The 17,172-nt window shown below is 43.0% G+C and overlaps 1 protein-coding gene across 1 annotated transcript in view; it reads left to right on the top strand.

Moving 5' to 3' along the window:
* Nucleotides 1-17,172, top strand: part of LOC109042976 (discoidin domain-containing receptor 2) — a 594,631-nt gene that overhangs the window by 539,989 nt on the left and 37,470 nt on the right. Inside the window, 2 exon segments of the mRNA XM_019059971.2 lie at nucleotides 2,215-2,391; nucleotides 3,023-3,156. Coding sequence (XP_018915516.2) covers nucleotides 2,215-2,391; nucleotides 3,023-3,156 — 311 coding nt within the window.

Here is a 17,172-nt window from a genome sequence, read left to right as displayed (position 1 = left end):
ACCGTATTAATATCTGGACGGGGCTCAGGTGGTAGTTTGTGAAATGGCCGCCGCCGGCCGGCGAGGGTGAAATACGCGTGCATTTACTAATTAATCAGTTATTTAATACTTTACGTGGTCTGCTCGTCGCGAGCTCCTGATTTTTAATTACTTACGCCGTTGGCCGGACCCGCGTCCAGTCCGTGTGAAGTCTTGCATGCAGATGACAAAACTCGGCTCGTTTTAATGAACGGATCCTTTTAACGGTAGGGATATCCCGTCCGCTATTGTTCCAGTCATCGGTTAATGCGTTCCGATGGAAAGCGATATTTCCGCGAGGGGGATCTGTTTAATTGGAGGATTGATTAAAAAGTCGACTATCCTACGGAACCAATCAGAATAGAGAGCAAAAATCGATTCATGTAGTGTCACAAAAAGGCTTTCTGCCACTTGTTGCTAAGATTCCTTGCCGATTATTTTCGGAACGAGATCACACATTGTCATTAAATGATTCAACGATTTCTCACTGATTGGTTCCCGTACTTAGGCCTCCACAGTTTCACAAACGGGAATAAAGTTTACATTTTCACCTTTTTCAAAGATTATAATCTAGAATGGACCGAGGAATGACGGGTTCGACAAGGAACAAACGGAATGAGAGAAGGAACGTAGAAAAGAATTTGAGAATGAGCCGATCAAAGATTACGGAAAACTGCCAATTTATGTAATCTTTATTCCCGTTTGTGACTCCATGAGGGGTTGTCTTGACTCTCAGTATAAGGACTCTATTGAACAGTAGCGAGGCATGAGCGATCGATTATCGAGCATAGAGAAAAAAAAGGAGGTGTTTGCATTTCGGGCATCTTGGAATTTTTCGATCACTTGATGACGTAGGTCGGAACAGCGACGTTTAGCGTGAAGGGGACGTCGCTGTACCGACCTACGTCATCAAATCATCAAAAATTCCAAGATACCCGAAATGCAAACACCTCCTTTTTTTTCTCTATGATTATCGAGGAGTTCGTCGCAAACACCCTTGTATAGATCCTTTCCTTAGGTTTAAAAGGCAGATCAATCGATACCCGCAAAGCCTGCTACACCACTGTTCCTTAAGTTGGCAACATTTACTAACCGAGAAACGGAGTTAAAACAACCGCCGCACCGCTCGCAGAGCGCCGGAGAAATTGGCGAAGTTGGGCGACATTCCGCTGATTAGAAAACAGAGTATAACTCATAAAGCGACGAAGAGTTGGATTCGCTCCGGGGCGGGGCGAGCGGGGGCGCGGGGAGGGGTGAGGGGAGGGGGGAGGGGGCAAGAAAATGCTACAGTTAACTGCACTTCTTTCCGGAACTAATCTAATAAAACTTGAGCGAGTCAAACTTCATTGCATCTGCTCAAGAGGTGTTGACGTGCGGAGTGTGTAATTACAATTTCGCATGCTGATTAACTTTCGCGCCGCGCTACTTCAAAGTAAACACCGAAAGAAACGGCCGATTTATCCGCGATTCCGCGCCTCTTCATTTGCATCGCCCCCGGCGAATCCCCGAGCCCGAGTTTCAGCTGAATTTCTCGGGCCCCGCTCGCGAGGCGCTGCACGACTTCCGTCCGGAATTCAAATTGGCTCCGGTAGTTACGGTATCCGAGTGGCTTCAGCGGGATGATTATGAGGGTGTCGACAAGTCCGGAATTTCTGGAAAGTCCGGAAATAGTACTGATTTTTAAAGGGCGGTCCGGAAGTACTGAAAAAGTGCGGAAATTTCGCAAGCAGGTCCGGAATTTTTTCATTTTTGTCGCAATTTGAGCGGGAAATTCAAATTTTTCGAATTTCGCCTAATTGGAGGTGCTGAAAAAGTACTGAATTTTTCTATTGAGGAGGCACTGAATTTCTTGGGAATGTACTGAAAAAGTACTATAAAAGTACTGATTTTTGGCCAGCCTGTTTTAGTAGACACCCTGGATTATTGAAATGTACGGACAAAGCTATAGACGAAAGTAGTAACAACCACTCGTTTCAACCAAGAGGGTCGCTCCATTTCCCTTTGCCCATAGCTTTATCTATCTATTTTTATTAATTCGCCGACCAAGAGGGATTTCGACTAGGTTTGGGGCTTCTGCACTCTTTGATAGGATAGATGCAGCCAGGAAGCGGGGGAAAAATGTGACTTCATGATTTCCGCTAAGTGGTCAGAAAATATAAATGGATAGATAATCAAGGATTCTCTGTTTGTTTTCAGACGGAATCATCAGTTACTCGATGCCCCAGGGTGACAAGAGAGGGTCCGAGTGGGAGTTCTTCGACGCCACGTACGACGGATACTGGGACGGAATGCTCCAGAGAGGCCTCGGCCAGCTCACCGACGGCAAAGTTGGCCCCGAAAATTTCAAAATGGGCTACTACGATAGTGAAAGAGGTAAGTTGCTCACGAATATTTCATTCAAGTAGTACCCCGTGAATGGTGTAATATTTTGCCCGGATAGGTTGTGGATGAGCACATCGTGAATCGTTCAGAACTGACTGTGAGCTCAGAACAAAAAGGCAGAGAGAGTCAGAAATATTAATCGCCTTCATATTCGAGGATATGCAATACGGGCTCCTAAGTGGAGAAATAGTGGTATCACTTCAATGAAGGCGCTAAATTTGGTACAGCTTGAACATGAACTAATCAGCGAAGTAGATGACTCGTGTATATGACCACAAATGGGTTTTTAGTTGAAGGCGCATCCCTTGAAAAAATCTTGTATGAGCGTATATGCATTCGGCAAATGGAAGATTTCGACTGCTGCCATACTCAGTGCAAAAAGAGATTATTTTACTATTCGTTTTTTTCTCTTTGAAACTTATTTGAACTTCAGAATCGTTTCCAAAATTGATCCCTACATTTTATTTTTTTCTGCATTGCGCTGAATTCTGATGAGCTTAAAAAATTGCCAAAAAGAAGAGACCGTATTTTACATTTGGTTGAAATGAAGAGAACGTTGATGCGTTGAGAATTTATTTTCGAATATTTTTTTCGAGGTCTAATCCTTAGATGCTCTTTTCAGGTCAAGGCTGGGTCGGTTGGAGGAACGATACCAGGAACGCGCAGCCCGTCGAGATCAAATTTGAATTCGATCAAGTCCGAGAATTCACAGCCGCCCACATTTTCTGCAACAACCAATTCACAAGAGATGTACAGGTAAGAATGACACGCAAATACATATTAGCTGTTTCGTATTTTTTCGCTTATCAAAGTATATGAAGAAATACAAAAATCATCCTCTCTGAAATCGTGCAATGGACATTGAGGAAAAAGTTTGTTTATTTTTTCTGCTCTATCTCCAAGAACTGCCCAGAACAGAAACAAGAATAGGAACTGCAAATAACGTTTTGTACGGTTTCCGCGTAAGCCCTACTCCATATTTTGACTAACTGCCTGCTGTAGCTCATAATTTTTCACGATTAGTTTTTCTTTTATTGCACGAGTTTTCAATATCTCCCTGTGTTATGAACGTAATCATAAATGACGTAATTCTTATTTTTTGTCGCGCCAAAAAGCTCCATCTCAAGTACATGCGAAAGTTAAAGGTGCACGTTTCGCGATCGAAAGTTCCCATCGTCATTACCGTATCGTCCGCTCCAGGTCTTTTATTCGGCCAGACGATTCTCCCCAAACCTCTCACCCCTCATGTCGACCCCGTCGGTCACCCTTATCGGTTTGCATCCCCAAGACGGATCCCAATTACTCAGCGCAAGCTTCGAGGATCCTCCATCCCTGCCGCACGGTTTTGAAGAAGTTTTTCTCCTCAAGTCCCACGTTAGTTTTCTTAGACATCCCACCCCACCCCGCCACTTGAAAGCCCCCCCCTCCCATCTTATTAAACTAACAAAGCATCTTCCGCTCCGAGCAGTGATTTCCTTTTTCCCGCTGAATATCAACCCTATGATGAGGAGTGAAATAGGGCTCGCGGGATGATGGCAGGGTATGTTGATTCAACCTCAGAATTACCTTTTCAAGGACCCTCGAGCCTATATTAATACTGCCCCGCGGTCCCGTCAGAGACTCAGGGACGGACAAAACCCACTTAAATGGTATCTTTTCTTTGGGATCCTGTGGGAAATGGGGGAAAGAGCGCGGGCTAATTAAAATGTCTTGCGATACCATTGGTCAATTGAGCCAGGGTAATGAGTGGACCGCTACCTCTTGAGGCAATGCCACGGTCCGAGCAAAAATTTCCATGAGAATTGAGCCTTCTCCTCCTTTAGAGTTTCCTATCTTCCGTGCGCAAAGAGAAAACATTCGGACGATTTTCTGAAGTTGCCAAATTTCCTCTGGGGTTTATGAATTTTTGGACAAACTTGTGGGTTTGTGCCATTCAGGCTTCCTTGGGATGGAAGAACCAGGAAAAATTTGAAATATCATTGGATATCATGGTAAATAATGGGAATTCAATTTTGGCACAAAAATTGTGTCACACATACATGACATTCAAATTTCGTTGAAAAAACATGATGAACAAGGGGACTCAATTAGGGCAGGAAAAACCTCGACAAATCGAGGGAATCGAAACTTGGTTGGGAATAACATGAAAAACAACACATTTTAAAATGCTCTGGAAAAACCATGAACACAAACGGAACACACAGGGGAAACATCGAATGTATATTGAATGTTGGCACTTTTTGCCGGTCGTAAGTTTTAAAAAAGAAGTTTATGGTTTTCATACTGGATTCTACAATTTCTTTTCCCGCGTAAACAAATGGAAAGTTGAGAAAAGACAGTTGGAATTCCAAATTTGTGAAAATTTTGTATGAACTTGTTCATATTCTAGAGTTTTCTCTCGATAATACATTCTAATGTAGCGGAGAGATATCCATAGCGTAACATTTCAAAAAATGGATTTTGATCAGCGGTAATTTGACAACACTCGAAAGTTCTTCCTTTGTTTTTACATAGCAATGCAGTGCCTGTCTCTTTCTCCGCCCGCATGGAAACGGAAGACACAAAGAGCGACCGAAGTTCCCTCGTCCATCCTTCCCGAACCCAAGTTCGGGAGGTAAGAAAGAGGCGGAATTAAGAATGAAAGTGAAATAAGTAGGCCCTTCCGAAGCGCCGTGCAGGAATTAATTATTCACTCTCGCTTCTTCCGCCGTGCTGAGGAAAAACGCCGTATGAACATTCGAGAGTTGCCAAATTTCCCTCGATAATATGTTTATTTTGGGTCGAAGTCATGAATGTTTTTCCGTGAAATTTGCAGGGACTTTAAGTGAAATTGCAAAAAAAATTATTTGAAAAATTGGAAGGAAAGCATTCATAAGTTTACCAAGAAATTCGTGTTTTATCAAAGGAAATTCGGCAACGCCTGAAGGTTTATACGACGTTTTTCCTTAGCACGGCAGTCTTATACACCCGCGGAACGGAATGTCTCACTACCACTGCTGTGACAGACGTCCAGCATGTTTTATTCAGCGTTTTCTCTGCCCTCCCCCCCCCTTTACCCTCTTCCACCCCCGCGATGTATTTTGTTTACCTTATTTAGTAGTAGCGCGAAGTGTTTCCTCGCTGATGGCATTTTTAAACAGGTACTAATAGGAGTACCTGTTTATCACTTGCCGGGCCCGGGAGGTATTTAAAAGCTTGATTTTGAACGCGTGTTGGCTCTTTTGACGCGATTTCGTATCGCTTCGGGGTTCATTTACGCTCCCCTCGAAGCGGCGTCCCCCGGGGCCGGGTTTAATCAGCCGCAGCCGGTATTCAGCATGAGAAGTGGTGGTACACTCGTCAGTTCATGAAAGGCTCATTGACTTCTTTTGAATTGCGCTAATAGGGCTGTGGTGAGTGGGGTGTGGGAAACTCCTCATTCTTCCTAACAATGCAAGGGTGACACTGAAGGGTCTCGCTTATACGCGGTGATCGGGACTGATGCTACCGCGGATACTCGGAAATCGCGGATAAGCCGAAACTTTACAACGCGCGTTGGGAAAGAGCTCATAAGATTTCATCAGGATTTGAGGTAGAATCGGTCGTAAAATCAGGATTTGAGAAAAGACGGCTATCCGAACGGATTTTTGTGGGTTTCTTATACGGTTATGCAGAAATTTTAATTTTTCTCCGCAAAAAAACGGATCAGAATTTGGAAAAATTATGAAATCAGGATTAGCAGTCATAAATAAGGAAAATCAGGCTTTCATCGGATTTCCCAAAATGAAAAAAAAAAACTAGACACCCAGTCGTAAGAATAAACCGAAAATTTCGGTTAACCTGTTGAGACGTTTTTTTACGGGGAGGGCAAAAGCCACTCATGGGGGCCCGCGGCGTTGGGCGTTGGTTGGTCGGGGTGACAGTTACAAATAGGAGCCCGTCGGAGGAGTGGTGACGATAAGCCGTTCGCAGGGAGAAAATTATTCTCGAAGCCGTTTTAACGAGTGTCTCGACGACCCAACAGGTACATCGCTCTCCGCCCTTCGCCGCCGCCTCGCCTGCTTTTTTGATTTTCACAGCAAATCCCTTCAGCCGGGCCACTGCAAGGCAAGGCGCTGAAAACAATTTTCATTTTTCAAAGCCCCAGCAAGCTATTTTTCTTCCGAGGAGTGAAAACGCTCCCCCTCGAGTCGGCCGACCGGGTACTCTGACTCCCTTGCTGCCGAATCCGCTCAATTTTTTTGGTTCATTTTGTTATTACTCTCTATCCTCTCCTTCTTCCTCTCATTCCTCTCCTCCTTCTCCTTTCCATCTTCCTTTTCCTTTTCCTCCATCTCTCTTTCCTCTTTCTTCTCCTGCTCCTTCCTCGCCTTCTTTTTCTCCCTCTCCTTTCTCTCCTCCCTCTCCTCCTGCTCCTTCTTCACCTTCTCTTTCTCCTTCTTTCCTTTTTATGCTTCTTCTTCTTCTCACCTTTTCTTCTTTTTCTCCTCTTCTCCTTCTTTTTCTACTTTTCCCTCTTTTTCTTCTTCTTTTCCTCCTTTTCCTCCTTTTCCTCCTTTTCCTCCTTTCCCTCCTTCTTCTCCTCCTTCTTCTCATTCTTTGCCTCTTTCTCCTTCTTTTCCTCCTTCCTCTCCTTCTTCTTCTCCTTCTTCTCCTCCTTCTTTTTCTCCTTCTTCTTTTCCTTCTTCTCCTTCTTTTTCTCCTTCTTCTCCTTCTTTGTCTCCTTCCTCTCTTTCTTTTTCTCCTTCCTCTCTTTCTTTATCTCCTTCTTCTCCTTCTTCTCCTTCTTTTTCTCCTTCTTTTTCTCCTTCTTCTCCCTCTTTTTCTCCTTTTTCTCCTTTTTAATCTCCCTCTTCTTGGACGACAACTCATTAATGAGAAGTAGGAAATGAATTTTCCAAGAGGCAGTTTCTCTGTTTTCCGAAAATTCTCTTCCTTTTTCATCAAAATCGATCCAATCACTGTTGTCCCACGAAGGACCTTGCCGCGAGAAATTTCTATGAAAGCCTCTCCGTGTTCCGAGGGGAATTTTTGTATAATCCCCCATCAGAAACCAAGGACTAACCCCCAGATTACAAATACTAAGACGAGGAAGTCAATTGAAAAAACCGCGATTCCTAACGAAGTCAAACAAGATCAAAATATGATTCCTGGCTTCCAAGACCACGTAACTACCATCGGGGCGCAAACAACCCTAAAAAGCGGCCCTCATTACCTCGAGCTCGCAGCCCTTTAAGCCACCCCCTCGAAATGCTGATCGCAGCCGTTTCAGCCCCCGATCGCTGCTGAAATAAGCACTCGGGCGGCCGAAAGAAACGCAGGGGCTTAAATTTATGCGTGCTTTATCGGCCCCGTAAGCGGAACGTCACTCCACGCAAAACCCCTCAACTTAAACCCACATAGTATGTAGATACGTTGTTTTTGCTCAAGGCGACAGCGTTCGAGTGTGTGCGTGAGTGTGTGCCTTTTTTGTGTTTAAATTAATGAGGCTTGCGAAATGCACGCCATAAGCTCCTTTTGTCTGAATTTAATTACGCAGTGTGGTGGGTGGCTGCGCGTATGCCGAAACGTGCCGAAAATATTCATTTTTTTTCATTATCTTACCGGGGGTTCGGGTGACTTTATTTCCGATCTGGCAACACCGGGTGGCTTATCTAGTGTGTGGTGGTCTCGCGCGCGGAGCTTTTGAGGCGACGCTCGCTTCGCGTGGCATCTTCCCGAGCTTTCCACGGTTGCCGGATGTCTTAATAATTTAAATCGCTAATAATTTCTGGTTCACTATTGTCAATTTGGTTGATTTGTAAGGAGCCTTGGCAGCGGTGTGAGTGTACCCGTATCCTCGTCGCGAAAATTGTTTCATCGTAAAGCCCCTTGCGACGTCAGATGCATGGTTTTAAATTTTGATGATTCTTGTTGTGTAATAATTCTGCTTGACTTAAAACTTCGCTCTCAAGAACCGCACAGCGGTGCCCCAGAAAATCCCCGGCTCCGGGGATTTGCGAGATCTTCCGACTTTCGGGAGAGAAGTTAAACGATGTGCGCTCGATTCGTCCGAACGCTCACGTTTCAATTTTCGAGTGCTCAACTTTATAATTATCGTGTGTTTACGTTTCGCAAAATTTGGACGTGCAGAGCCGAGTTGCGAACTATCTGACCCTCTGCAGAAGGGGAAGTATAGGAAGTTTACTCTCCCTCTGCAAGCTGAGGGTGTTAGCAACGAAGAAAATAGGAAAAACAGAGAATTTCATTTGACATGGAAAACTGATTAACACTAATGAAGATGTTGCATGTGGGAGGAATTTGCGATTTGACTATCGATTCTTTTGTAAAAGTTCGCGAGAAACACGATGATGCCACTGGTTTTCTCTGAAATCAACCCCCAAGCTCAAAAAAAGCTCTCAAGTTGAGGCCAAAATGGAGGGAATATCCCACGCTATCCTGAGAGTCCACGTCTACATTAAGACAAACTCTCCATGCAAAGATAGGGAGCAAATACATTAGCAGTGATGCCGTGTTTTCAGTTTTAGAGTCCCCAAATAGAGTGGCAGCCCTGTCAATGTATTTGCTCCCTATCTTTGCACGGGGAGTTTGTCTTGGTGTAGAGGTGGACTCTCAGGATAGCGTGGGATATCCCCTCCATTTTGGCCTCAACTTGAGAGCTTTTCTTGAGCTTGGGAGTTGATTTTAGAAAAAACCAGTGGCACCATCGTGTTTCTCGCAAACTTTTACAAAAGAATCGATAGTCAAATCGCAAATTCCTCACACATGCAACATCTTCATTGGACTACATTTATTAGGATCGACCATTTCCGGCTCAGTCTAAAAATAACGTACGTATCGTGTTTTTATGGATGAGTCAGACATTGTAGTTCCCGATGCAAAATGTACTCAGTCCAATTTAAGATGAATCTGGAAAATATAAAGTTTTCTCACGCCTTAAACCATACTTTTGGTGAATGCAATTCAAGTGCTCATATAAGTCGCCATTTTAGTGCATCTACTAACGGTTGAAAATTGTAAGTTTTGACCGCATAAATTATATTATCGCTGAATTCTGCCTTTTCTTTCCTCGCGCGAACTTGAGACACTACACGAGATCAGCCGAGAATCGATTGCCGGCGAGATTTAATTTTTTGTCTCGATAATAATTCCAGCGCTGATTGAATTCCACGTTGAAATTCGCACAAAGCATGAACTTTTAATACCCCGCTGTGAAAGCTTCCCCTCCGCGACCAGGTGTAGGGGAGCCGAGGATGCTCTTTCATTATTCATATTTTCACATTTTATCGATCATTTTCCCGCCGGTTCCTGCCCTCTGTTGTCAGTCCTGACTGCGAAATAAATTGAACTTACCTTCCTCTTAAGAGGAACAAAACATCATCATCATGCTCCGATGATTTTCAAAGGCACATAGAGATCGTCAATGATCATTGCTTGATTGTGATGCAGCCTTTTATACTTAGAAACTCGGTTATCCTGAGTTGACGCCTTCATGGATGCAACTATTCGTGTTTAAAGGATGTCCGTGCTGCATATTCGTAATCGTGAAGGCGCAACGGTGACAGATATCTTTTAAAAGCGGCAACTTGTGCAAATGCGTGTGCCTATATGAGCCGTTGGCAAGATGCACTCTTATAAGACTTAGAGTCCCTTTATACTGAGGGTCAAGACAATAAGAATCCATCTCTGATTGGTTTTGACTTTTGATCTCCAGACCTATTTCATGTTTTTAAAAGAGAAAAAGTCATCTTCTTTCCTTGACATTTCCACAGAATTTTCTTCGCACTTAGAAGAAAAATCACGACGGTTTTTAAGAATTGAGTAGTTTTCCATTTAAAAAATAAAGTAAAATAGGAAGTCTGCAACGTCGCAAACCAGAACAAGTAGTTTAGGAGTTTCGTTGTTATTTGCCATTGCACCCATGCACACAGAAATGTGGTTAAATTAATAAATGGATCCACGCAATCGTTTCTCCGTCTAGTGAACTCCGTTCAACTCGCCTTCAATCGGACGGTTAGGCCAAAACAGCTCCGTCGTGTCAAAATAGTCGCATCACCGGAGATTGAAGGGTCCTCCGAACTCGGGACTCTTGACGTGACAACCCGGCCCCGAGGAGGACTTAATGAAAGTCGGCGGAAGACGCGAAAAGGCGACGGGGAATTAATAAGAACCAGGAGCGGGAGCCGGGAAGGTGGCGGACGGGGAGAAAAATGTGTCGAAAGATTTGTTAAGATTAAAATAAATTCCGGTGAAGGATGGATAACGGCCCGATGATGAGGAGACGCGAATTAGTACGGACTCGGTGACATCACTCCGACAGAATAATAAGCGGGATCCTGTTGATTACCCCCCGACGCCCCTCCCGTTTCGGCTCCATCGGTGACTCTCTGGTAATCCTCACCCACATTCAAGTAACTACGCCCCCCCCCCCCCCCCCCGCCACGCTCCCTCTGGATCTTGTGGAAAACCACTCGCAGTTGAGTGTTGCCGCACGTGCCCTCTTCTTCTTGCTCAATTTATTCTTTTTATCCCTTTTATCCCTTTTTTTAGGTTCTTTTCTTCCTCGTTTTTTCTGACCTTAACCGTAAATGCGAGAATTTTCGATCAAAGGATCTGCACAGTAAGAGAAAGCAACTGACATTTTGCGCTAATATGGAATGCAGAACACAAAGTAATTTAGCCAAGCGGATAATAGTTAATGGTGACTTACAATAAAGGAATCTTTGGGTTGAAAATTTGCAACCTCGTTCAAAATCTGGCGGAGCCGCCAGGATCGAACCCAGAACGCGTTGGTGAGAGTGCTATGCTGATGCTATTCGTAAGTCGCAACCTCTCGCTGATTTTGAGAGAAGGATGAATATAGAAGATTAGCAGGAAACTGTCTCCGTCCCTAGATGTCGCTGAGTAATTTACGGTTTCGGTCGGTTTAACCGATAATTTGGTTGATCATCTGAGTTTTTCTGGTTGATTTGAACCAAAAAAATAACTCAAAGTAATGTAAAGTAAACTTAAGTACGGAAAATTTTAACCGAGATTGACAATTGCAATGCGGTTGATAATAAGATTGTTAAGTTTCACGTATCATTTGTGAGGAAATTATCTAGTTAGATTGTTTTCACAAAAAAACGTAGGACAATTTAGAGCCATTTTCGGACAAATGCATAGAAGAGATTTTGTATAGGTCAATAGCATCATAATCGCAGTTGAAATTTCGTTAAAAATTCTAAATTTATCGTCGTGGCGAAATACAATTCACCAATTAGTTAAATATTTACCAAACTTCTTTAAATGAAGATTTTTTTTCGCACGTTAGTCTTCCATTGCTTCTGAAGTATCCAACGATGCCAGTCGTGGCTCTTGTGCAGTTTTTCGGAGATTTCTCTTCTTTTTTTCCTCTTAACGTAAAAATTCCAGCAGCGAGCAACACTGTTGGTTGCCCGCAGCAGTTCAGAGTTCATCGCTTATGCGGCTCACGAGCTCTCTTGCTTTGAGGCGAATTCGCGCAGACAGCCCTACCCTGCACGCACCCTTGCCGACTCGTACAAAAACCACAGGGCACCCTACGTCAAAAAATCCGGATTTTGCGATAAATGGCAACGCCGGCTCGCGCGCAGCTCATCCTCAGGGACCGGGCCTCCGCACTATCTTATTTCGGTAGATCCCTTCCCCCTTTTTTCGTAGTAAGAGTGACTTCCACTTGTTCCGGTAATCCGATAGCGACACGAAATCCATTAGCGCCCCGCGTAACTGGATATACAATTTACATGGGTAATTTTCAATTTGACGTATTTCTGCCAAACGGAACTGGGGCATAATGACGTGAGCCCTGTTATGCATGTATTTTTACGGGTCTCAGGGCTCATGCCTTTATGCGCATAGTTCCGTTTGGCAGAAAGACGTCCAATGCGCCCGCGTGGTTTTTAAGCTGCCCCCATTGTCAACGCTGAGGCTTTCGCACTTTAGAGGTGTCGACACCACTTCTTTTCACGATCGGATCGCGCTGTTTGTTGGGATGTTTCCTTTAAACACATATTGTGAAGGGTAATTGAACGCATGCCTTTTTATGACGTATTGTGCACCGTCTCGTTTTTTATTCATATTTGCACTAAGTGAATTTTGAAAGAGCAGGGTGTATCGTTTTCATTCCGAGACAACTAGAACCCCTCTAAGCATATTTTATTTTCGGGGGCTCAAAACTCTGCCAGGGGTAGCAACTCTTACTCGTGGTGCAATAAACTCGAAAAACTTTTTAAACCCAGAGCTATAGTGAGGCAAGGTTGGCTAGGGCCTGCCGTCAGTAAAACTCGAAAAGTATCAGGAATTTGGATGTCATCGGGAAAAATCAGGAATTTCAGTCTTGGATTAGGAAATTCCGACATGCGTCAATCGTTTTTCAACTGTGCATGCAGTATGCAGTTAAGCTCAAGCACAAGTGAAACATTTGATTCCATTCATCGAACACGTCGGTTTGTGAAACCAAACAAATGTCGATTTATTCGCGGAAAAAATTAGGAAATTTCATTTAACATATCTTGATTTTAACGTAACTTGATTTTTCATTGTCGGGAAAAATCAAGAAAATATCAGGAATTCCAAAATGAAATCTCAATAGAAACCTTGTAGGCAACAAGTGCAGCAAGTAACAACACTGGAAAAAAAAAAACAAATTTGATCTACAGTCCAGACTCTTAAAAATACCGACAAGAAAAAATTCTCTTGATTCAATTGGATTTTTGCTTAAATCAAGATCCAAGCCTCTTAATTTGAGCGGATTTCCTTTTGATTTAAGTTTAGATCTGATTGAATCAGGAGTCCATTTTCTTGTCAATGTTTTCAAGAGTCTGGACTCCAGATCCAATGTGTTTTTTTTCCAGTGAGTAATAACCGTCAAAGATGCAACATTCCCCTCCCGTCCAACCTTTTTATGAACCCTGGTGGGTTCCATACACTCCCTCTGCAGAGATTTTCATTCTTACCGATACTGAAAACCAGGCATAACAGGTCGCAATCAGCAAAAATTGAGACCCTTTTACTTTCATTATAAATCAGGAACTCCACGCCTCTCTACCGCACAGTAAGCGAGCTCATCCCATAATTAGCGACGCGCATCTGTATTCTGTAATATCCCTCTTCCTGCTCGGCCGCCTCGCAACTCCAGCTTCATCTCGGCCTGCACCTAACCTCAAAGTCGTTCCACGTGCGCTCTCAACCTTTTTATGGGTTTCCATTATTTTGTAAGCGCATCGGTGGCCGCGGTGCCTTTCGAGCATTAAATTTCACCGGTTTTATGGATAATATATTTATGGCGGCCGGCTCGGTTTCGTACGAGCCAGGCTCGTATCTCAGAGCCGGGCAATTCCTGGACGACAGATTTGCGGTCCACGGCAACCTATATTCGACTGGACCTATTAAATTTATTAACCTGGCTCCGTGGTCGTTTGAACTTTTCTTACCCCTAGCGATTTTGTTGCCGGGTTGGCTCGGTATTCCTTAAATTATTTTTCACCGGTGGGCGACCGCACTGTAAAAGAAATATGGTAGATTTTACAATACTCTGACACAGTGATCCGATTATGGTGATTAACACCAGACTCTATGGTGGCATTTACCGTATTATAGTAAGTATCATCAGAATTCTAGTTTTTACTATTGTTATTCTGGTTATTTTGACTAAATGGTGTCTTTGTGTAAAGAATCAAGTAGATTAATAGTAGATGTTACCATACTTTTTTCTCAGTGGCGGCCTGGTATTTTTTTATGCAAGTCTCCGAGGTGTGAGGGCTTTTTGTAATCTGGGATGCAATAGGGCGTAGGAATTTGAAGGCTCACTAAAGAATCGGACGTAAAAAATCGGGAATTTTTCTCCTACATTTTTAAGACCTTTTGATGTTTAAATATGGTGGTCTGCGTTGACTCAGCAATAAGCAATTAGGCGAAAAATTAGCTGAAAGTTGAAAAATTCATAGTTTTCCTCTGAAATGTGCAAAAAAGTCTAGTTTTATCCATGGATTTTGAGGAAAGTGCGCAAAACACCAAGTTTTCAATAGAAAAATTATCCCGAAATTCTGGGATTCTTCAGAAGACGAGAAAAGTTTATATTTCTAAACAATTCGTTCGAAACCCTTTTTTTTTTGGAACCTGATCATTCAGTTGAGCTAACTCACCACATCAATGTGAACGAAGTCTTTTTTCTTTTATTCACAACGTGTGTTGGGTGAATGGGTTCATAGTTTAAATTTCGCACATGCGATTCCGTACTAAGTTTTAAAAAATAAATGTTTAAAAACAAATTTGGCAACTTCTCTGTATCGTGTAATCGAGAATACCAGTAATCACCTCTAAAACCCGTAAAACGATGTGCCATTGTAAATCATCCATTATTACAGAGCTATACCACAATTTTCTCTTCTTTGTCTCATTATTAGGAGGAGGAAATTGGTGGGGCAGCCGACAAAGTAGGTCGGAAATATTACAATAATACACAATTAATATTATGTTAAATATTAAATATTAATTTGATTTTGAGTCGTAGCTGTTTCACCAATTTTTGCAACGATTACCGTAGTTTAAAATGAAATGTCAAATAAATAAATGGTTATCTTTATTCCATACGGCGTCCGTTTCCAATCGTGGACCCTCCGCCTCCACCTCTCAAAAAAAGTGGTCGCTCTTACTGTTAATTTTGAATCCTGTTCTTGTTTTATTAAATGATTTGCATAGTTGTGGTGGATGGAAAAATAAGTATAGGATGCCGACCTACAAGTCTACTCGATTTCTGACTCCGGTAGACTCTTGGGCAAATGTAATCAAAGTCCTGGTTGCTTTTACCATACTGGTGTAGGTTTTATGCAAGAGTGTGGTAAAGGTTACCTTGAAAATGATCACATTCGTGCAAAAGTCTGTACCTGGATCAGAAATCAGTCCGCAAAATTTACTTTTTCCCTTGTAAGAATCTGAAATTAGCCATATTTGAACAGACTTTTTCAAAGTCACCTCTTCGCAGTGCTTTTCAAGGTACACTGGAAAAAGAACACATTGGATCTAGATTCTAGAGTCCAGACTCTTGAAAACATCGACAAGAAAAAATACTCTTGATTCAATCGGATTTATGTTTGAATCAAAACGAAATCCGCTTAAATTAAGAGGCTTGGTTCTTGATTTAAGCTAGATTCTGATTGAATCAAGAGTACATTTTCTTGTCGATGTTTTTAAGAGTCTGGACACTAGATCCAATGTGTTTTTTTTTTCTTTTCTTTTTCCCGGTGTACCTTGAATGCCGAGAGAGCAAGACTTGATCAAATCTCTTACTTCAGAACACTTAAAGGTGTTTTAAAGACTAAGAAGCTGGCTGTAAACGATAGGGGTTAAACGTGAATAATACTGAAGGAAAGAAAGTTGGCTGAGGTGATCCCGAGTTAGGAATGTCAGGATAGTCGAGCAGGGGCGGAAGATTCGCTCGGAAAGTTACTCGAGCGCGGAAAAACGTGTTCGACAAAATTGAAAACCCGAAAACGAGCGCGGAAAACGCGACCACGCGAAAGGGTGAAAAAAAGGAACTCGAGGCTTAAAACGGTGTAAGTAAACAATTACAGGAGCGAAAGAGACAGCTGTGTCGCCGGGCTGAGTAGAAACCACCTATCTGCGCAGGATTTCTGTGAGATTCGTGCGGTTTTTGCATGGGGAGGCTGCGTGGGGGTGAGAGCGAAACGTGAGTGAACAGGTGGATAATATATCGAAGTAATTTGTAGTGGGCCGCGACGCGGCGTGGGGAGTATAAATGACATTTCTATAACATCGGTTATTTATATTCCCCGGGAAGAACATATTTTGCGACGATGGCGTAAGGAAGAACCCCGTATGTGCTTTCGAACACTGCCGAACTTCCTCCGATAAATACTTATTTTCGCGGATAGTTATAAATGTTTTCTCTTTAATGGGGCCATTAATAAAATATGTAACGCTAAAAATTGGATGTTTTGACACCCCCCTCTTCCTCGTAACGCACCCGTTACATAGGCCTGCACCCCTCAGAAAAAATTGCCTTCCGCGAAGTTTGACCCTCCTCCCCTCAACTTAGCAATTTGCGGTGAATTTGCGATGAAAAATTGCAACCTTGCTTTCATTTTTCTTATTTTGGATTATTCAAAAATCGGCGCCTTGCACCCACTCTTACGTTAAATAACTCAGCTCTGAACGCCCCTCTTGGAGTTTTACATACTTTATGAATGGTTCCAAAACACAACAAAAACAACACGGAATAAAAAGAGGTAGGGTTTGTCGGACGATATAGGCATTTTTAATTGTGGTAGTACCCTAATTAATTGTGGTAGTGCACCAATAAATTAGGTCCCTAACCCAAATATTACGGTACTATCCCAACTTGAGTAGCGGTAATACCACATTTAATTTGAAATGCCCATACCATCCAACTAATTGGGGCAGTGCCACAATTTTAGGAGATAACCCCTTATATTTTTTTCCGTGAAGAAAAAATTACATTGAAGTGTAATTATACAAAATAAATCCAGAGTAAGGAGAGAATTCGTCTTTTGTCGTTGGAAATTCGGCAACGTTCAAATACTCATACGACGTTTTTCCTCGCGGCGATGATATTTTTTACCCCCGAGCTCACTCGCGAACGGGGCGGAACTTAGTATTCGGCGCGTGCACCGGTCTGTTTTTGATCTCGAAAGTCACCCCCTACCCTCCCCTCCCCTCCCCTCCACTTCCAAAGTCCCCTGAAAGTCCCCCTCCCCCGGGGGGATGCCGCGCATTGTTCCCGGGCGACGAGGC

Source organism: Bemisia tabaci, chromosome 6 (assembly GCF_918797505.1).
Source record: "Bemisia tabaci chromosome 6, PGI_BMITA_v3".
Lineage (NCBI taxonomy): Eukaryota > Metazoa > Arthropoda > Insecta > Hemiptera > Aleyrodidae > Bemisia > Bemisia tabaci.
This window is presented reverse-complemented; position numbering and strand designations above follow the sequence as displayed.